We start from the raw sequence: 22,533 nt of genomic DNA, 5'->3' as shown, positions 1-22,533 counted from the left end.
ATTAATTCTTCCCTCTGCTTTGGATAGTTTTTGAAAAATAGATAGTTTTTGCACTAGTTTATGTTGAATGCATAGGAACACATATCGGCTGGGTCTTTTTTTTTAACCTCATTAACTTAAAACTTTTATGTACCTGGAAATACTCCTTGGAATAAAATGTTTATAAATCTTTATAAAAAGATAAAGAATCAGAGGCTTTAGTGGACTACAATTTCATTATTATATTAATATGGCACTCAACAAAGCAAATAAATTTTGGGCTGCATTAACAACATAGTGTCCAAAAGAAGGATGTGGTAAGCCACACTGTTATCTGCTCTGCTTTGATCACATCTACAGGATTTTTTTAAGTTCAATTTTAAAAACTATTTATTAAGCACAGCTTAGTAAGACTGGTATGATAAGTGCTAGGGGCAGTACAAAGTTTAGTTAAGACATGTTAACCCTCATGCCAGTCACAGTCTAGTAAAACAATGTAACAAAATTCACAAATAACTAAAATATAAAATGGGCATGAGGAGCATATGAAAGGTACTATTCTGAGGAGTGAAGAGACGGGAAGGAGACAATGATTAGGGAGAAAATGAGGGAGACTAAGAAGACAAAATGACAACAACGAGATCTTAAAGAAGGTAAGATTATCATTTCTGAGACAGGAGATAAGGAGAAAAATCAGTGATGATGCTAAGAAGTTTTCAAGAATTCATTTTAGAAAGGAAGAGATCAAGCAAGTTTCTCATTAGATGCCTAAATTTTTCTCTGTGAAATCAGAGTAAGTCATTTGCAATAAGTATGGTGTATCTGGCAATAGCTATAGGGACCTGAGAAAGGGGGAAACTGTTTAGAACAGTTAATACGGTAAATTCAACAGGAAGCAAATAAGAATAAATTAGAAGTTTTATGGAATTACAGACAGAAATTACCAAGGGTCATAAATTACTAGATTGGCAAGGCAGGTCAGAGAAACAAGCAGCTAATGGATCCTCAAAATAGCAAACTACAGAGTCACGACTGGATGTGGAAGCCAAAAACAACTGTACAAAGGAGATGGACCTGGAGAGCAGGGAGGGGTCAAGGGACAGAAGGCAATGATAAAGTTAAACAGGAGGTTTATCATGAAGGAAAGTATCAATGAGACGAGTGAAAGATAAGGGATTATGGTAAGAAACTGAAATTCTTAAATTTAGAATCTTGGATGTGACACAATTCTCAAATGTCAGACACAAGGTGTGAATACATGCTAGTATATACTTGAAGTGAGGTAGAAAGGAAATCATTGGAATTGAATAAGTCAGAAGAAACATAAACACGGATACTGAAAACTCAGAGGATGATAACAGGCAATAGAATAAATAGATTATAAGAAAAGTCAAGAAGTTTGTCCAGTTATCTGGAAGTTGTTAGGTGAAGGTAACAGAACAGAGAAAGGATAGTATAAACAAAATATATGGACTTTAGGATGAGGGATATGTATATTGAGGGATGGCAGTAGAGAAATGGTTAGATAGCAGTAATGTGTACCAACTCTTTCTTCCATTTCTGTGATAATTAAAAGTCCAGTGGAGAGAGCTGTGAGGAAATGTAGTGTCCCTGGAAGAAAGCCAGGTTTCAATTTAAGTAAAGTGGAAGGAATACTGAAAAAGTTCAAGACCAGACATGTATTTATTAATATAGAATGGAGGTCCCAAAGAGCACAATGGAATGGGAAAAATAGTGGGAATAGAATTGACCTGAATAGAAATGAGGGTTCCAGAGATAGTCGAGTATACAGCTCTTATCTAAGACACTGGATGGTAGGGAGTAGGGAACAAGTATGTCTGCAAATAGGTTGACAATAAAGAGGGGAAATTTTTAGTCAGTATAAATTAACTAACAGAGGAACTTGTACATTTAATTGATTCCAAAGTCAGTTTCTCGATTTCATGTTTTAGTAAGGATATTGACAAGCTGAAAAATGTTTATATGAGAATAAGCAGATAAAAAAATCACTGTAAAATGAAGACTAAATGAGGAAATTGGAAATAAATATAGAAATATGAAAAATGGCTTAGTGAGTATATGACAAGCTGTCTCCAAATACCTGAAGCACTGAAATATGAAATAATTATTCTGTTGTGGTACAAAAAGGATAACATTAAGACCAATAGGTACAAGAACAAAAGGATGCAGGTTTTGATTAACATGAGGAAGAAATTTCTAACAATTAAAATTGTCCAAAAATGGAGTAGGCTGTTCTATGAGGTAGTGAAATGTCAAATTAGAGGCTCCATGATGACCTGTTAGAGATATTCTAGAAGCTATTCAAGTATGGCTAGACTACAGTAGATGATCTCTAAGGTCTTTTCTAATTCTAAGATTCTAAGATTGATTCTAAGTTAAAAGACAATGGATTTGGGATCAACACGAGGAAGACTTTTCTAAGAACACAATATGTTATTCCCTCATCACTAGGGGTAATCACACAAAGGCTGAATGTAAATCAATTGTCAGGGACAATATCGACAGAAGTCCTACTCCAATACCTTATAATGGTCTAAAGGTAACTCTAGGTTCTTGAAAGTTATGCCAGGGGAACACAAGCTCTGACAAGTTCTAGCATGATGGAAAGGCTTTCAGTTTGGCCTAGGAAATAGACCAAATATACTTTCCAAGGACCAGTCTAGCTAATCACAGCTACAGGAGGCAATTTGGTGATCAGATTTTTTGGCCACAGCAATCCATGAAACAGGGAAAATGAAAAATGGCTCTCAGTCCTGAGTTCCCTTCTACATCAGCAGTGACAGAGGCAGAGTGGTAATAAAGGTGGCAGAGGAGGTCAAGGATCATAGTTTTTAGATTTTCAACAGACTTGACTGTCAAAGGTAACTCCAGGTTATCGATTCATCCATAAAATCTTAAGAATGATAGACAATTATAACCAAATGAACATCACACAGCAGACAATGGAAAGATGCATGATAGGTGCGAGCAGACTGCAACATATAAATAGGAGTAAAAAATGTCATCAAAGAATTGACTACAAGAAAGAGGCAATGGGGCCAGTAAAAAGCAAAGGAAAACAAGTGGACCACCAATATTCAACTAGTTATAGCAAAAGAAATTGAGGAAGGCCTTCAGCATTTTGGTTGGACTCACTATGACAAACTTTTGGGAAGACATGTATTTAGATCATATAGTGTGGTTAGGGATCCAATCAGCATCATTAGAAGGAATTCCCAAATGAATAAGATCATAGACTCATTTGAGTACTGAGTGATTTCCTATGTAAGGTAATGGGTTAGGCCATATAACCTTCAAGGTCCCTTCTACCCCTACACTAATTCTATGAATCTGAATTGGATATGGCTCATGTGGACACTTCTAGTATAGTGAAGCAAATATACCAGCTAGGAAACTTATTATTGAGCTAACAGTTTAAGCTAAGTATAAGCAGCATGAGAACTTTTGTAACAGCTATCAGGACCGATATTTTTATTTATTTTCCAAATTTATTAATTTATTTGTTTTCAGTTTTCAACAACATTTCCATAAGTTCTAAATTTTCTCCTCCTCCCTCCCCAAGACAGCATGCAATCTTATATGGGTTCCTATTAAATGGCATTCCTATTAAACACATTTTCACATTAGTCATGTTGCAAAGAAGAATTAAACGAATGGGAGAAACCATGAGAAAAATAAAACAACAAAGTGGACAACAGTCTGCTTCAGTCTGCGTTCTGACTCCATAGTTCTTTCTCCAGATGTGAATGGGATTTTGCCTCAAGAGTCCTCTGGGAATGCTTTAGGTCTTTGCATTGCTGTGAAGGACTATCAGAAACAGTCCTAGCACGCTGAGGCTGTTACTGTGTATTATTTTCTCTTGGCTCTACTCAATTCACTCAATATTAGTTCATCTAAGTCTCTCCAGGTTTTTCTGAAGTCCACCTGTTCATTTTTCTAAATTGATTTATTTAGTTTTAAACACTAATTTACAAAAGATTTTGACTTCCAAATTTTCTCCCCATCTCTCCCCTCCCTACCACTCCAATAAAGCATGCATTCTGATTACCCCTTCCCCCACTCTGCCTTCCCTTTTATCTCCCCCCACATTCCCTTCCCCTTACTTTCTTGTAAAGCAGGATATATTTCTATACCCCATTGCCTATATATCTAATTTCTCAGTTGCATGTAAAAGCAATTCTTAACATTTGTTTTTAAAACTCTGAGTTCCAAATTCTTTTTTCTTCCCTTCCCATCTACCCTCATTGAGAAGGTAAGCAATTCAATATAGGTTACACATGTGTAATTATGCAAATCATCTCCATACTAGTCATTTTGTGAAAGACTAACTTTATTTACCTCCATCCTATCCCACCCCCCACTAATTATATTTTCAACTTTGACCTTGTCCCTTTTCAAAAGTGTTTGCTTCTGACTACCCTCTCCCCCAATCTTCCCTCCCTTCTAACATCCCCCCACCCTTATGTCTTTCTCCCTTACTTTTCTGTAGGGTAAGATATCCAACTGAGTGTGTATGTTATTCCCTCCTTAAGCCAAATCTGATGATAATAAAGCTCATTCATTCCCTCTATCCTTCCTTCTCCTCCCCTCCATCGTGAAACCTTTTTCTTACCTCTTTTATGTGAAATAATTGACCCCATTCTATTTCTCCCTTTCTCCTCCCAATATATTCCTCTCTCACCCCTTAATTTTTTAGATATCATCCCTTCATATTCAACCCACCTTGTGCCTTTTATCTATCTATCTATCTATCTATCTATCTATCTTTTCTTCAATTACTCTAATACTAAGCAAGGTCTCATGAGTTACAAGTATCATCTTTCCCTATAGGAATGTAAACAGTTCAATTTTTTAAGTCCCTTTGATTCTTGTATCTCAAAGTCAAATTTTCTATTCAGATCTGGTCTTTTCATCAAGAATGCTTGAAATTCCTCTATTTCATTGAATATCCATTTTTTTCCCCTGGAGTATGATAAATTTTGTTGGGTAGGTGATTCTTGGTTTTAATGCTAGCTCCTCTGACCTCTAGAATATCATATTACAAGCCCTTTAATCCCTTAATGTAGAAGCTGCTAGACTTTGTGTTATCCTGTTTGTATTTCCATAATATTTGAATTGCTTCTTTCTGGCTGCTTTTAATATTTTCTCCTTGACCTGGGAACTCTAGGATTTGGATATTCCTAGTTTTCCTTTTGGGATCTCTTTCAGGATGTGATCGGTAGATTCTTTCAACTTCTATTTTACTCTCTGGTTCTAAAATATCAGGGCAATTTTCCTTGATAATTCCTTGAAAGATGATGTGTAGGCTCTTCTTTTGACAGCGGCTTTCAGGTAGTCCAACAATTTTTAAATTATCTCTCTTGGATCTATTTTCCAGGTCAGTGGTTTTTCCAAGGAGATATTTCACATTATCTTCTATTTTTTCATTCTTTTGGTTCTGTTTTATAATTTCTTGATTTTGCATAAAATCATTAGCTTCCATTGCTCCATTCTAATTTTGAAGGAATTATTTTCTTCAGTGAGCCTTTGGACCTCATTTTCCATTTGGCCAATCCTTCTTTTTAAGGCATTCTTCTCATTGGCTTTTTGGACCTCTTCTGCCATTTGGGTTAGTCTATTTTTAAAATTATTATTTTCCTCAGTATTTTTTTGGGTCTCCTTTAGCAAACTGTTGATTCATTTTTCATGATTTTCTTGCATCACTCTCATTTCTCTTCCCAATTTTTCCTCTACTTCTCTTACTTGATTTTCAAAATCCTTTTTGAGCTCTTCTATGGCTTGACACCAATTCATATTTTTCTTGGAGGTTTTGGATGTAGGAGCTTTGACTTTGTTGTCTGCTGGTTGTACGTTTTGATCTTCTTTGTCACCAAAGTAAGATTCTATAGTCTGACTTTTTTCTCTCTGCTCATCTCCCCAGTCAAATACTTGACTTTCCACCCCTTTGTCAAGGTAGGACTCTACTTCCAGTGAGGGTAGGGGTGAGGGTGGGGGTAGGTATACTATCCCAGGCTTCAGGGGGTTGGTATCAGCTGCTAGATCCCCCACAGTCTATGGGCCCAGAGATCCAGAAGCTGTTCTGCTACTGGCACCACCTCCTACTCTGCCCCAGGACTGAGGCCAAACTCCAGCAGGACTGCACCCCTCCCCAACTTAGGTCCCAGAGTTTTCCAACTGACGTTCTATACTTTCTTTGGCATTTGTGGGTTGAGAAGTCTGGAAACTGCCACAGCTGACAGCAATTCAGTCCCCTGAGGCCTGCTCTGGCCCCATCTAGCCCATGCCAGATTGTGCTATGCTCCATTCCCAACCTAGTGTGACAGACACTTCTTGTCGACCTTCCAAGCTGTCCTGAGCTGGAGATTTGCCTCACTCCATCACTTTGTGGGCAGTGCAGCTCTAGAATTTGTTTAGAGTCATTTTTTATAGGTATTTGCAGGGGTTTGGGGAAGAGCTCACATAGGTCCCTGCTTTTAGTCCACCATCTTGGCTTCACCCCCCAGGACCAATATTTTTTAAAAAAAGCAATATGAATCTGAATTTACTAACACTCTTCCTGTGTTCACACCCTAGTTGATACGAGTTGTGTATTTAACTGTGATATATACATTTCCTATAAGTTGGACATAAAGAAGTAAAGAGGCAGTTAGATGGCACAGAAGATAGAGCACAGGATCTGGAGTCAGAAAGGCCTGAGTTCAAATTCAGCCTCAGATATTTACCAGCTGTGTGACCCTGGCAAGTCACTTAACCTGAGTTTCCTCATCTGTACAATGAGGATAACAGCACCTAGGAACCTCAGACATCATGAGGATAAAATAAGATACTTGTAAAGCATTGAGTAAATCTTGAAGCACTTACTGCTCAGTTGTGTCCCACTCTTCATGACCCCTTTTAGGGTTTTCTTGGCAAAGATCCTGGAGTGGATTGCCATTTCCTCCTTCAGTTCATTTTACAGAGGGGGAAACTGGGGCAAACAGGGTTAAGTGACTTTCCCAGGCAGGAGGCCAGATTTGACTCAAAAAGATGAATCTTCCTGACTCCAAGCCAGGCATTCTCTCCACTGTACTACCTAGAGGCCCTATATAACTGCTGTGGTTATTGATATTCTTCGTGCATTTCACAAAAGCGTGGTATTTCAATACAAGTGTCAGCACCGTCATCAGTTATTTATTTATAGTAGAAAATACGTTAAAATATTATAGCAGTAAGTTTAAAGATTTAAATGTTCAAATTTCTCACCATAGCTTCTATTCACTGTGTGGAACGGTGGTAAACACACATTTCTCATGAAAGGGCAGTAAAAAGTAATTCAATGTGATGTTTTAATTTCTTAAGCATTCATAGTATTCTAGCATACACAATATGTAAGATGTCCCTCCATCCCCTGACCACTATCACCAAATAAAAGTCTATTATATATTATTATACTATTACATACTAATTATATGATTATCATGATTATATAGTTATTATAATGTTAATATTATAATTATAAGATCAGAGAATGGAAAGATGTCTTCATTTTTGCTGCTACCCATTTCCCATGTAAATACATATTCTATAATCTATCTAAATATGAGAGTAACATGATGATGCTCCATCTTTTAAGGAGTAAGTATATCTGGAGATTCTGGTTTTAGGGGCCAACTGTTTACAAGGATTTTTTGTGACTGCCATAGAACATGAAACACAATAATAGCATTGTTTTCATTAGGATGCATAAAATGTTCCAAAATGATTATGTATGTAATCTTGAAATAATTCCACATTGTAGTGGCTCAGTTTCTAATTCAAATCCTCAATATATTTCAATCAACAAGACTCTAAAAAGCATTTACATGCAAGGCAATAAGCTAAGCAATAGATACATAAATAGAGCTTATACTTCACTAACCTCTGCTGTTTTTTAGAATACCCACTTATTTTTCTCAGCTACATTTCCACCAGTTGGAATTTCTATTTATCGACTAATCATATAACAGAGTAAACAATATATCTATCTACATTGGTGAGAATCTTATCAACATTCTAACTGCATTTATCTTATTGGAATGTTCACATTTTAAACTTCATATCACAGAATGATGTTCAAGTAGATGTTTTCATAAGGAAAAAGTTCAAACCTAAGCCTGGATTTATTCAAACCTTAAAGATTACATTGAATGGAACAGAACAGGGGGAACTGGAAAAGAGTAATAATGCACAAGTAAATCTGAATCATAACAACTACCACTGAACAGAAGGCATTATTCCCACTTACAGCTCTTGATGACATTTCACAGTCAACAAAGTCAAATGGTGGGACTTTGTTGGCAGATCTAGAACTGTACTGGACCTGCTTCTCTCAACTGTCTCCAGTAACTTCATCGTTAGAGACTTAGGTAGTCAACTTCAACAAACCATAAGAAGCAAAATCCAGTAGATTGGTATTGATTGATGTTATTAGCAGACTCTGGCTCAGTTACTGACCATTGCACTGACAAAAAAGACTTTAACCTTTGAATTAACTCTGCCACCCACTTTTACCATAATTCTGGGGATTAAATAACTGATATGGCACAACTTCCTTTGCCTATCCCCAGTCTTACCCCCAACCCCAATATTTCAAGTGGATCATTCATATCATTAAACCATTTGCTTCATATCTCGAATCTGCCAACAACCAAACTAGGAGAGATTCAAAGCTACAAAGAAATAAAAACTGCAAAGAAACTAAGCTTGTCTTCCTAGGAAAATAATGCAATTACCACAATGTTTTCTGTCCTGTTAAAGTATAAACCCTTCTATCACATCTTTCACTGCCAGACTTCTCTAATTCTATATTAGATGCCTATACCAAATGCCTAATGATCCACTCATACCTTTACTGTTCGCATTCTGACTTTCGCCACTCCCACTATATTAAAACCATTCTCTCAAAATTCACCAACAATTTCCTAATTGCCTTTTATCAGTCATAACCCTTGACTTCTCCTTAGGGTCTGTAACCCTGCACAATACTTATTTTCCTCTTATCTCTCTGACTACTGTCTTTGTTTCTGCTGCCTGTGTCTTCTTCCTACAACCAAAAAAGAAAAACATTCTCCAGGTTTCTGCCTTTAATCTTCTTTTATTCTGCCCATATTATTCTCCCTTAGCAACTTGATCTATTCACCTGACTTCAACTATCGTCTGTGTGAATGACTTCCAGTCTGTCTGCTGCCCTGATCTCTATCTCTAATGCAGCAGCTCCCAATTTTTCACGTATGAAGACCCCCTACACAATAAGAAAGTAGTTTTACTATTATTTTCCACTGATTGAAAATATATACAATGACGAAAAGCTACTACAAATTTTGTAATACTTTTAATGAATGTTTATTAATCACATCTATATGATACATATATAGTTTAAAATACATAGAGAACTATTGCTTATTTAGTATACATAACACATTTATCTAGATTCTAACCAAATGTAGCTACTTCACAAACGTCACATTATATCTCCTGCCTCTGTGCATTCCTATAAGCCGCCATCCACATTCCACGTCTATGTCACATATCTCTTCTCATATGTACCCAATATAAGTATATTTATATATTTCAATATGAATATAAATAACCCAATCCTTATGTTCATTGAAGACTCGGATCAGGCGCTGCCTCCTTCGTGAAGCTGTCTTTGATCTCAATTATTAGTAGTCACCCTTCTCAAATTACCTTGTATTTCTTTATCTCTGCACATGCTGTATACCTCCAATGAAATACACATTATGAGAACAGAAAATGCTTTAATTTTGTCTTCACAATGTCAATATCTAGTGCCTTGCACATAGTAAGTACTTAAATTCAACCGGTATTTATTAAGCCAAAGCATGAAATTAGGTATAGAAAAACAAAAATGAAATAGTTCCTGCATTCGAGGAACACTTAACAAGCCTTTATTGACAAGACTTGAATGTGAGTTTGTGGACCCCTAACAATAATTCTGCTAACCTCAAGGGGTCTACAGTCCAGATTCATAACCATTGCTCTAATCCTATATTTCCAACTGCCTCCTGCATATCTATCCCATGCTATTCCGCTGATAACTTCAAAATTAGTATACAGAATTTAATATACAATCTTGTTCCATAATCAGCTTCTCCTCCTGACTTCCTTATTTCTGTTCATAATACTACCATCCCCTGAGGTTCTTCGTTGTCCCTTGATCACTCACATCCTATCTAGTCACTAAGTCTTGTTGAGTCTATCTTGGACTTCTCTCTTACAAATCTCTTCCTTTCTACTCCCACAGCCATCACCCTGGCTCTGGCCTTCTCTGCCTCTACGAGACTGTCTACTGCAATAGCTTCTATGCATTAGCTTCCCATATTCAGTTGCTCCACCATCCATCCAATGGTCAGGTCAATTTTCTTAACCTACAGCTCTAATCATGGGATCAAATTCATCCCCTGCTTTAAAAAGGCAGATTCATTAATTAATCAATCACCTAATGAAACAATGCCTTTTAAAGACTTTGCATTCTCTATTAAAGTCCAAATTCTTTAGTTTGCCATTTAAAGCATTCTAGAAAGTCTCTGGGATACAACAGAAAGAACTTTTGCTCTGAAATCAGAAGATCTGAGTTAAAGTCCTGCCTCTAATGCTTACTACCTATATGACCTTGGAAAGTCTTTTAACCTCCCTGAGTCTCAGTTTTCTCATCTGTAAAATTAGGAAGTAGAACTAGATGGTCTCTGAAGTCTCACTCATCTCTGGCTCTATATAATCCTACAACTAACAGTTCATTTTGTCTAGTTGTTTTTAATCATTTCTGCATTTCTTTAGCACAAGATACAGACCTGTCAATAAACAATTCTAATTTTTCAGAGTTCAATGAAATCTTAATGTTGTTGGCCCTCAAAAGCCTCTTTATTAAAATTCCAATGAATAATTACATCCCCAAGATCTTTGTTATACTTGCCACCGTTTGCTTTGAAAGGAATGTGAAATTAATGAATCTGTACATACAACTATTTGAACACAAAATTTGTGGTTCTAAATTTCCTTAAGTTCTGAGATAAAAACACAAAAATTTACAGAATTTACATTTACATTTAAATTCTTAGCTCACCATACACATTTCAACTCAAGTATATGAGGATAAGGAGAAAAGAGAGTCAGAATAAAAAGAGAACCAAAAGTCTGGGTGAAGAAAATCATACTTACTTTTCCAAAACGTAAATGTAACAGGTATAACAGAATTGGTTTGAAAAATTATGAAGTCTAAGCCTGTTAGACTTATTAAGATTTTAGTATATATTTTACAGGGTAGAAGTCATGTAATGGTATAACAAAAAAATAATGTATTAAACCATTGGTGCTGAACTCAGAATAGAAAAAAATAGCATGGCTTAGAAAACCACAAATTAACAATATCTATACTGTATTATATTTCTATTTATTTTGTTAAACATATTCCAATTACATTTTAATCTGGTTCAGGCTATACTTGGAAGTTCTATGGATCACTGGAAATTTGACATCTCTGTTTTAGACCATATACATACAGTAATACTAGAGAAGTCATCTCTTCAAACAGTATCTCCTTCCCCATTTTTATCTTCAGAGACATTTTTACTTATGTACACAGGTACACAAGTAACTAAAAAATGAAGTCCTAAATAACTGTCTTTTGAATGAAATAGACATTAAGTGGCTAAGGTTATCAAAGAAGGATGCAATCACATTGGGCTACCTTTGCTTATCCAGACAATTGTTTTTTCATTAAAGAAACTTTCCTTTCTACAGACTTACCACTGTGGACATGGTATCAACAGAGGTCATGCAGCATAACGGAAAGAGTGATAGATCTGGAGTCAGAAGACTCCAGTTTCAGTCCTGTTTCCATTAGTGTGACTTAGGGCAAGTCACTTTCCTCTGAGCCTGTTTTATCATCTGTAATATGAGGGAACTAAACTACATGATCTCTAAGATCCCTTACAGTTCTTGAAGAATAGCAAAGTAATTCTTCATCACTGCTATATCAAAAAACCACTTACAGCAATTTCAAAATTCATTTTTATTAAAATAAGTACCAACTCAAACAAAATTATCTTCTCCAGGCTTTATTTTCTTTTCTCAGGAAAAGAAATGTTTCTTCATAGTAGATCTAACCTACAAAACCAAAGCAAAGTGGAAGGCACCATCAATCTATTGAATCCATAAAAGTATATAGAGTTTTTAAAAGTAATGTAAATTGGTTCTCAAGATTGATGACCACAATTGCTTCCTTTACTTTCTCTATGCTGACTAAGACAGAAATGTACATTGAAGCAGCTATATTTTCATTATTTTGCTAATTCAGATGCTCTTGCTCTGTTGAATACCTTACAATTAACATTTTAATAAATAAAATTATTATGCAAGAAAATTTTTTAAAAACATAAATGGGGGAAAGTAATCAGCTAATTTTGCAAATTATATAAAAGTTTAATTATCTTATGGATTTTCAAAATGTTATATATATAAATATTCATTACAGTTTATGTCACTTTTTAAAAAAATATTTTACTATATATATAGATATCTATACACACACATATATATATATGTATGTATGTATGTATCATATACTTCACTGGAGAGGCAGCATTGTCATTGTGGATTGGCCCTGAAGCCAAAAAGACCTTGGATCAAGTCCTACCTCTTAAAACCTACTGGCTCTGTGACCCTGGAAGTGTGACTTAACTTCTCAGTGTTCTAGGCCAGGAGTGTCAAAGTATTGGAAACTGATTAAAATGCAATTGGGAACTGTTTAACAAAATAAATAAAAATCCATTACAATGTAAATAGAAATATTTACCTGTGGTTCCACAGTGATCTGTTTCTATTTGAGTTCCCCACCACTGTTCTAGGCAATTCTTTTAACACTTTAAGTTGCAAAAAAAGATCCAACTTGTGTTGGCAGAAAATTTCCTCATCTGGGATTTCTTTATACCAATCAAATCATAGGTCTAGTTTCTATCCCTATACTGTTTTAATCAAAGTATATAATTTAGCATGTGTTTAGATAGATTATAAATACATTTATTTATAATACACACATGTAATATAAAACTATATGTGTGTGTGTTACTGATAAATCTACCTTTAAAAAGTACAATACATTAGATGTTTTCTGGAAATAGTCAACAAAGAATTTATTTTCATTTCAAGTAGCTTCATGCACAGATCTAATCTTACGGGATTATAATAAATCTTAAATAAAGCCCTATAAAAATGTGAGTAATTACTATATCACTCCTTTGTTCCAAAGCCTTCACTGGTTTCTTACAGAACTAAGTTCAAACATCTTAACCTAAAAATTCAAGGTCTTCCATTTTTTTTTTTAAAGAAAAGTCTTTTCCCCAAGATTTGTGTATTGTTTAAGAAATTCTACTTTACATCATTTCCAGTTTTCTATTTTGAAACGTATTCTGGCCTTCCAAAGGGGAGAGGGGACAGGAGCAATGGAATACAATTCAGTTAAAATAGACTACTCCCTGTCCCCCATACACACCTCAAACTCTTACATATCTTTGATCATATCATTTCCTGATAACCTAGAATGCTTTATTATTACTCCCATCTTAGTAAAATACTATCTCTCCTGTAAGGCCAATCAAATGCAAACTCCTTGAAAGAATTGGTCCCTCCTCCCCCTTCACAAATTATCTTTCCCCTCCTTGGTATTCACATGAAACTTGATGTGAATATCCACACATACTTATCTAGCAGCAGTTTGTATTACAGGCCTTTATTTCAAATGTGTTTCATTGCCCTACCCAAACTGTGGGTGCCAGGAATGACAGAGACTGTTTTATTTAATCTTTCCATCTTCCCCAACATTTGTTACAGAGCAGATACTTAATAAATACTGACAATGCCTAAAGATCAAACAATTGGGCACCACATGAATTTAGGGGTGTAAGGGAATCAAAGAGAGACCCCAAATGAAATATTCATTTGTAATTAGTCTCAGTTCCATTACTATCTATACTTGCAAATTGAATATAACTGAGATCCCACTATTACTGGAATGTCCTATCTAACTAGATTTCCTTTTTAAGAAGCACAGTGTGGTTAAGGAGAAGTTAACTGAATGAACTGGATCTGACAAGTAGCACCAAGAGAAGGGTCAGGGAGCAGAGCAAGGAACCTGATGAACCTAAGTTACAAAGTATAAAACAATTACCATCATCCTATAGAAGGCAGTGATACAATCACCAAGTGAAACAATGTTACCTTGAGTTACTTAGGCTAGAAGAAATATCAAGAAATAAATGGCAATCAACACCATTTTGAAAACGTAAGTGAAGGAGCTTATAGAAATGTTAGAATTAAGTATGGAGAGCACAAAGGATGGTCTTATTTCAAGTGATGCAAATCATCAAAATGTGACAATAAAAGTTTGATAAATACGCTGGGCATGAGAGAATTCTTTTTTCACATTTTAAAGAAAACTGGGTTTGGAGTCAAGTGAAAACTTGGTTGGAATGCAGCCTGGCACTTAATAAGTCACCCTCTGAGCCTGTTTCCTCAACAGTAAAATGTGGATGACAATAACTACGAGGGGTTATTGTGAAGATCCAGTGAGACAGTATGTAAAGAACCTTTCACACTTCAAAGTATGTCTATTGCTACTTCCTATAAAATAAATACTTAATTTTAAAGTTAATTAAAATAAATCTGATAACATGTTCGTTCTCTAAGGTCCTTTCCACTTAGAAAATTCTACTTTTTCTCTACGCTAATTTGTATGGTTACCTGCTGAAAACTTTGGCCATTTCCTAAATCAGCGGAAGGCCCCCTTGTTTCCCCAAGACTTATTATTTTAGGATTTCTTCATGCTCATCACAATTTTGCATATTTTTCAGAAATGTATTTTGGTCAGTTGAAAGGGGAGGAGGGCAAGAGAACACACATTATCATGTTCTACCATGGAAATAAAAGTATTTTTAAACCTCTTTAGGGTGCACAGTTAGGTAAGAAGAAATACGTGGAAACTGTCAGATGCTGCTGCACACACACACACCCACCCCCAGACACCATCAGAGCCTGCGTGGGGGAGTCTCCCCGATCTCGCCTGACAAGCTCCCTGACTTTCTTAGTGATCACTCTGGGCCGTCATGGTATTTTCAGTTAACAAAGCAGTTACTCAACCAGGGGGAAGGGAAAGGGGGGAAGCTCCAAAGCAGGAGCAGCCGCCGCCGCCGCTGCACCCGTGATGTCAGGGCAGGATGAGCCCCGGGGCCGCCACCTCCTCTGCTCCTCCGTGACGTCCGGCCAGGGGTATCCCCGGACCATCAGGAAGTGGCGGCGGCAGCAGGGTGGCGGCCGGGGCTCCGCCCCCACGCGCGGCCGCTGGGCACCTCGGGCCATCCCCGAGCCCCGCCTGCGCCTCCGCCCCCTCCCCTCCCCCTCCCGGGGCCCGCTCACTCCCACTCACTCACTCGCTCGCTCACCCCGACCTCGGCGCCGACGCGCGTGTGCGTGTGCGTGTGGGGGGAGGGGGTGTATGTGTGTGTGTACGTGTACGCGTGGAGGCGAGGCGAGGGGGCGCTGGGTCCCGGGTCACTGGACCAGGCTGACAAAAATGGCGAGGGTCGCCCGGCGCGCGCGCCTCTGCCCCCCTATACCGCCCCCACCAGCCCCGGGAGGCTCCCGAGGTCCTCAGGGCCGGGGTCAGGGCGCCCCCTCCCTGCGGGTTCTCACTAGGACTGCCCGGGCCCGGAGGGAAGGGGGAAGGGCAGGGAGCGCGCGCCGGGGCCCACGGGGCTAAAAATAACTGCCCACTGCTATATTTGGTTCGGCCGGATCACAGCCCGGCCCGCGCCTGAATGGAGCAAGTGAGGAGGGAGCTGGGGGGAGGGGGGTGACGGAGGGGAACCTACTCCGCTATCTCCGGCGCGCGGCGGCGGCGGCAGGGCCCCGGCCAACTGCTAAATTTAGAAACCTCTCCTGCGTCAATCACGCGCCTCCCGTGCGTCAGCGCCTAGCTGCTCTCTGTCCGGCTCCCTTTGAATAGATACAATGTAGCAGCGCCCTCCACCAGTCCCTGGATTGGTAGCAACGAGAAAGAGGGCGGTGTTCCACAGGACTGGGCTACCTTCCGAGCTTTCTCCCACACTCGGCTCCCTGCTGCCCTCCCGTTTGAGAGAAGGGAGAAGGGGGCGAGGAGGGCGGAATATATACATATAACACATACGCATGCATACATATACACATATATGCATATATATGTGTGTATATATACATATATGTATGTGTGTATTTCTAGATTCCCATCTCCTCCCGAACCTTCTCCGAAGGAGTCCTGAAATGGAATATGCTACCAGTTCCCCTATGTGTCAGGCTAAGATTGTAACATTAAAGAGATGTAATGTCAGATCTCGTTCAAGCAGAGAACCACGCGGATGGCTACTGCTTGTGCGGACTTACCTAGACAACCTGGGTCCACGGTATTTGATCCAAAAGGTTGTTTGAGCACAGCAGCAGGCGTCCAGTCTCGGGACACTGTATTTTTCTCAGAGAGAAATCCACACTCAAAACAATTTCCAGGGTGTGGGGATGGAGGGAAGAGTCCCACATTCACAGGGTCAATAACTATTTCATAACACAGTGGGACGATATAGCCATACCAAATTCTCAAATGAATAACTGATTGCTATAAATCTTATTATTATCACAATGTTTTAATTTGGGGACGCGTAGAAGAAACCCTTTTCCAATATGCAAAACAGTAAAAGTGTTAGCTATGTGTTCAGTTTTTGACGTGGTCTGGGTGTATTGTGTGTTTGAAACAAGAGACCAGTTCGGCTAAATCACATATGTGCTGTGCTTGTGTTTTCAATGATTAATGCTCCCAGCTAGACAATAACATAAATGTCCTAAAATAAAACCTCACCCTGAAAGTAACCCTCATACACTGTGCAAAATACGCACCAGAGTCTGGAGGGAGGATTGCTAATGAACCCTCTTTGCAGAGGGCTGGATAAAAGTAAGCAACTTTAGAGAGTCATAACATGAGAAAGACGAAGTTTCACTGCAAAAGGGACATTTGGCTACAGTAACCGACCGTGTGCATCCAGCTACTGCTAGGAAGATCGCTCAGTGAAACTGGATGACAAATTCTTCACTTTATGAAGCACTGTCCTCCTTTTCACCCAGGCTTCCTGGACACTCTGGGCAATCTTGGAGTCATGCCAACACGTCTTCTCTTATTCCGCCCCAGCCCAAGCAACCTGCGCTGACAGTCTCTGCCTAGAAGCACAGATGAGCGGTCTTCAGACTAGAGTCCAAGAAACAAACGTGTTCTGCAGAGGTTGGCAGCCACTGACTAGGGTTTCTCAGAGTGACAGGCAGCTGTGCTCAGCTTCCATTGTAAAACAAGAGAGAGTGGAACACGCGCGAGAGCGCGCGCTCACACACACACACACACACACACACACACACACACACACACACACACACACACACACACACACACTCTCTTTCTCCCTTACTCACACACGCGGAACCGGCCGGGGTGAGGGGAGGGGAGGAGGAGGGTGACGTGAGCGTCCCATGGCGTCACCATTGACGTCTCGCATTCCTGGAGCTCTATGGAGAGGCCGCTAGGGCTCCTGTGGCATAAATGACGTTCGGAGAGAGCAAGCGAGCGTGCAGCCGGGAGAGCAGAGTCTCCTGCCTCCCCCCAGCTTGCAGCACCTCTCCTTCTCACACAAACGCGCACACGCTGACACATACACACACTCATCCCCAGATACACACACACCCAGAAGCACACACTGCGTACACACTCCACACTCTCCAACACGCTCACACACCTCTCCGACAGACAGAGCTTTGCGGTGCACAGCCGCGCCGGCGAACCCCGCCTCCGGCTCACATTGTCACCCTGACAGGAGCAGCGGCAGCAGCAGCGGGAATAGCAGAGGCTACGGCAGCGGCAGCAGCGGCGCGGCTGCATTTTTCCTTGGGTTTATTCCTTATTCCCTGGCTCAGGAGCGGCAGGAGCCAGGGCGCCCGCTGAGCTCCTCTTTCGTGCTTTCCCATGAGTTGGGATCGCAGCATCTCCTGCGAGCCCGCAGCCTCCGGGAGTTCCTCAGTTTGTACAAGTCAGCCCTTCCGGGACCTCGGCTACTACTCCCCCATGAAGATTTCGGGGCAGTCCTCTATAAACTCGATATAAAGACGGAACCGCCACAGCAGTCAAGTACGTATGAGATTCGCAGAGCTATTTAGGGGAGTTGCTAAAAGTTGCTCGGAGGGCTCTCTGGTAGCTACTGATTTTGACAACTTTTTGTGGTTTTCTCCTCTTCGCTCCCTACAAGTGAGTTGCTTTGTATAGAGTCCCGAGGACTCTAATCTGAAACTTTTACCCCCTAGGAGTCCAGCTGGGTTATTAGGAGTTCGTGTGATTTCCTCCCCCTCCTGCAGAGGCTTTTTCTTTAACAAAGAGGAGGACCAGGATTTGTGCAATAGCTGCTCCAGCGATATTATTCAGGGTATTTCAGGCTCTGGTTGTTGTCATGGAAATGATGCTCTCGGCGGCGGCGGCGGCGGCGGCCGGGAGTTGCAGCTCCGGTGATGAATGGCAGTAATTTTCCTTCTTTAAGTAGGCTTGAAAATAGGTGATTTTGTTGGTACAAGTTAGTAGTACCTAATGGAAACTACAAGGCAGGTTGATTGGATTTGGGCTGAGAGAGGAAAATAACCGGGGGGCAGCGTCTGCAGGAGCTCCAGAAGCAGCTCTGAGGAGCACAGTGGTAATTGTTGGAATGTGGCATATTGTAATGAAATGAGACGGGGGCTTCTCTAGGCACGTCTGCCCTGCATCTGCGTTTCTCACATTTACTCTTTTCCTTTTGGAGGTAATAAATTGTAATCACCAACTTTAGTGACCCAGCACGTGTGTGTGGTTTTCCTCTTCTCTCAGTCTTAGTTTGATGTAGAAATTACTTCTTTTTTTTCCAATTTTTTATTGTTAATTGAAATAGCTCGTGGCTCTAAGAGGGGTAGAACAATGTCATTTTTTTAAAATGACTGAAATGAAAGTTCTTGGTAGAGAGAAGTTAGAGGAACGTTGAAAGTACCTCCTAAAAGATATCTTACAGACGTGTTGGGAAAGGTATTGTTTGCTATGCAGCTTAAAGGTGTATATTTTTCTTCCAGTTTTCCAGTAATATTTTCAAAGAATGCCATTTAGAAGTGCTCCAAGTCAATAAAGAGGTTGTAAATGCCTTGATTATCTGAAATCGTTTTACACACACGCACCCCATACTGAAATATATCAGGAAATAAACCTCTCTGGGGCCAATGAATGCTCTTTTATCTCGGCTAATGTGAAACTTTTCATAGAAAGCAAAAAGCTGGAAGAAATAAAATCTGCCTGACTAGGAAATTGAGCTTAAATGTATTTGTTATCAGTAGTGTGCTAAAGTTATTATGGTTTAATGAGATTTTCAGAATAAATCAACCCTAACCACCAACTTTGCTACATTTTCACCCCACGGTCACCCCTGTCCCCACTCTCGGCCCCAGGAGTATGCTTCCTGCGGTTCTCTTCCCCTACTGTCCACCAATAGACAAGGATTGGAAACTCCACTGAGGACCCTAGCCACAATACTGCGTTTCATGGTTTCTTCCAAAAGTTGCAAAGGGGAGGGAAACCTGGGGGTGTCACTGGAGTCTGAATTTGGGGAAGAAAGGCACTTTGACAGGAGTAGTTATCCCTCCCTAATTTACAGCCCTCGAGGTTCTATGCTCCTGGCTATGACTGCTGCAATCAGAAGTCTTACGTGTTTAAAGGCGCAGAGAGTGTTTCTAGGTAACCAGCGGCTTTGGGGGCGGAGAGGAGCCCTAAGGCGCTCAGCTTAGAGAGAAAAGCAGCCTCTTTCACAAGGGGGCTAACCCCGTGAACAAGGAAGGAACAAAACCTCGGAGCAAAGAGATGAACTGCTCACCTCCCCAACTGAGACCCTAGTGAAACTCAATGGTAATGGAATGGAATAGCGACGCTGATAAAGTGTCTCCCGGTTAGAAATCATTCGGAGACTCGTCCACCAGGCTTCACCAGTTGGGGAGCAGGGAGACGGGATATTTTGAGAGATCATACTAAAGATAAGCAAAAATAATAATAAGGAAAATGTGAGGCGTCCAATGCAAAACCAGATGAGGTACCATTTACACGTGGAACAGAACTGAAGGTTTCCGGTCTACCAGATGCTAAGGGACGGGAGGGGACGGGACTGGCGGGCGATGGCTGGGGAATCCCCACTTTCCCAGTCAGAATGTTGCTGTCGCAGCTTCGCAGGAATATAAAGTTTAAACCCCCTGCCAAAGTATTTCTTCCCAGACACAATCCATTGCTCTCATTTCTAAATAGGAAATGAAAGTTTTCGGAGCCTCCCTCCAGATTATGTAACTATAGAAATTTTTGCTCCTAGTTCAAAAGCGAAATCCTAAATTCGTCCAGTGTAAGGGGGCGCTGCAAGCCGAAGGCTGTGTCTTGCCAAGCCAAGAACCCAGGCTGACTCTGGAAAGTTTCACTGCTGTTTTTTGTGTAGATACTTCCGAGGAGACCCAAGTTAAAGCTAAATGGGCCGGGGAAAGTGTCCACTAAGGATATGTGCGGAGCTGTAGACCAGTGGAACTCTAGAGCAAAGAGGGGTTGAGGGATTGACGTGTGAGGTAGCATACAAGTAGGCTTCAAGAACAGATTCACAGGATGTCTCGTTGTCAGCAAATGTCTGATTAACACGGTCTTTTATTTTTGTTTCCCTTACCCCTGGAAAGCTAAACTCTGGTAATAGAACTGAAGATCTATTAGCATTTAGACTAAAAAGCAAGGATTTTGTCAATTCCCTGGAGTAGTCTTGTATTCGTTACGAACAATGTGCACCTCCTCTCCACCTTGTAAATTTGTATTCCTTGGCAGGAGACAGAGAAAGCCTTCGCTCTACATATTTACGTTCATTGATCCACCAGTTCTGTTAGAAACTCGAATATATTTTCATTCCTTTCAAATATGTGTGTATGCCCAAAGTGCTGAAATTTCGAATAATATTGAGAAAATTTTATGGTTGATGAAATGATTTGGGATTTTCAAAGGCAGTTCCCTGATGTCATAGACATAGGCAGTATGGAAACAGTAAGTTTAGTTGCTGTTATTACTTTTTTCCGTGTGTTTCCTTCTCTCCAGAAAGGTCCTAGCTTGCTCGTTAGTGCTGGAAAATGAGGATCTTTCTCTCTTATTACTGTCCTTAAGATAATTATTGATAGTTACATGGCATTTTCATTATCCCCTGTACCTATCCCGCTCCACTTTCTTTTCCCTTACCAAATAACCAACCAACCAGACAAAAACCTAGCCCAACACCACTGCAGCATCGAAGTCGGAAGATGTCACTCTAAATGTCGATTCCTTAGCGTCTGACTGGTTTCATTGTCCGTCTGAAGACCCAGCTGGTCTCATTGTGAACTTTACTCTCTCCCCTGCGGTGCCTAACGCTCACAGAACCCAGTTCGGAAGAGCGCCGCCAGCCCAGCGACAGCTCTCAGACTGGAACCACTGACGACCACAGCAGCTTCACAGCCGCCACCCCGCTGGGCCCAACACCCCCTCCTCAGCCTCTGTCTGTAGCCTCCTCCGGAGAGACCACCAGCCCCATCATTCAGCGCACAAGATTCCCTCCAGGTAACCACGCCGCCTGAGGCCCTAAACTCTTCCTCCCCTGGTGGATGGGGAAGGGAGATATTGCAGAATGGACTGGTTAAATCACTCTTCCTCTTGGCTTCCAGGTCCGAAGTCTATGAGAAGGCTTACCTTAACCAGGATCTCATAGCCTGATCATGTCTCCGGCAGTTTGCATATAAACTTCCTTTTTCACAGTGAACCTTTGCATGTCCTAGTAATGGGACTTGTGCTTTAGGGCTAAGCTACACATTTCTCTAAATCATTTTTTCCAAGGAAATCACAGACAAAACTATAAATTATTATATTACCCTCCTTAGGTTTCAGTATGTTCGTTTTAGTCACAGAACTAGAGGGCATCTCTTTTTTTGCATTTAAGGGGTATGGCATCATCATTTAATACAATTATAAAGATTATTTCTCTAAACCACAGGATTCCCATTTATATTTATTTAAAGTCACTTTGTTATTATTGAAGGTCATGTAAGGGACATTAGAGGAGTTTTATAGAAGATGGGGTAGTCTGGGGATTTTTTAGAAAGAGGGCTCTATTCTTCCCTTGCATAGTTATTATTTTAATTCCTTTAAAACAATTAAACAGTGATTATTAGTCTTTCATCTCATTTTTAACAATCCTAATAGAAAACTAAACAGTGTTTTGATCCCAATTGATGCCAAGCAATCCTCTCTTGTCTACATTTTGGAAGTACAGATGTCTTCTCCTAGGATAATAAATCAGTGAGATGTGGAAATATGGGTAAGATAAGGTCGTCAAAGGAAAAGCAAATAACTTTTTTTAAGTCCTTCATTCTTTTTATGTAGACCTG

The 22,533-nt window shown here is 40.0% G+C and overlaps 1 protein-coding gene and 1 long non-coding RNA gene across 2 annotated transcripts in view; one reads left to right on the top strand and one right to left on the bottom strand.

Annotated features, from left to right (window-relative positions):
- The window catches only part of LOC140501269 (uncharacterized), a 79,782-nt gene extending 63,781 nt beyond the window's left edge, over positions 1 to 16,001 (bottom strand). Inside the window, exon 1 of the long non-coding RNA XR_011966120.1 lies at positions 15,903 to 16,001. This is a non-coding gene — a long non-coding RNA (uncharacterized lncRNA). The remainder of the gene's footprint in view (positions 1 to 15,902) is intronic.
- A 1,643-nt stretch (positions 16,002 to 17,644) lies between these two features.
- The window catches only part of NR4A3 (nuclear receptor subfamily 4 group A member 3), a 30,039-nt gene continuing 25,150 nt past the window's right edge, over positions 17,645 to 22,533 (top strand). Inside the window, 5 exon segments of the mRNA XM_072604648.1 lie at positions 17,645 to 17,686; positions 17,689 to 17,797; positions 17,800 to 17,846; positions 17,848 to 18,226; positions 21,530 to 21,709. Coding sequence (XP_072460749.1) covers positions 17,645 to 17,686; positions 17,689 to 17,797; positions 17,800 to 17,846; positions 17,848 to 18,226; positions 21,530 to 21,709 — 757 coding nt within the window.

Source organism: Notamacropus eugenii, chromosome 1, assembly GCF_028372415.1.
Source record: "Notamacropus eugenii isolate mMacEug1 chromosome 1, mMacEug1.pri_v2, whole genome shotgun sequence".
NCBI lineage: Eukaryota > Metazoa > Chordata > Mammalia > Diprotodontia > Macropodidae > Notamacropus > Notamacropus eugenii.
Note: the sequence above shows the minus strand (reverse complement) of the source record. Positions and strands in the feature narration are given on the sequence as shown.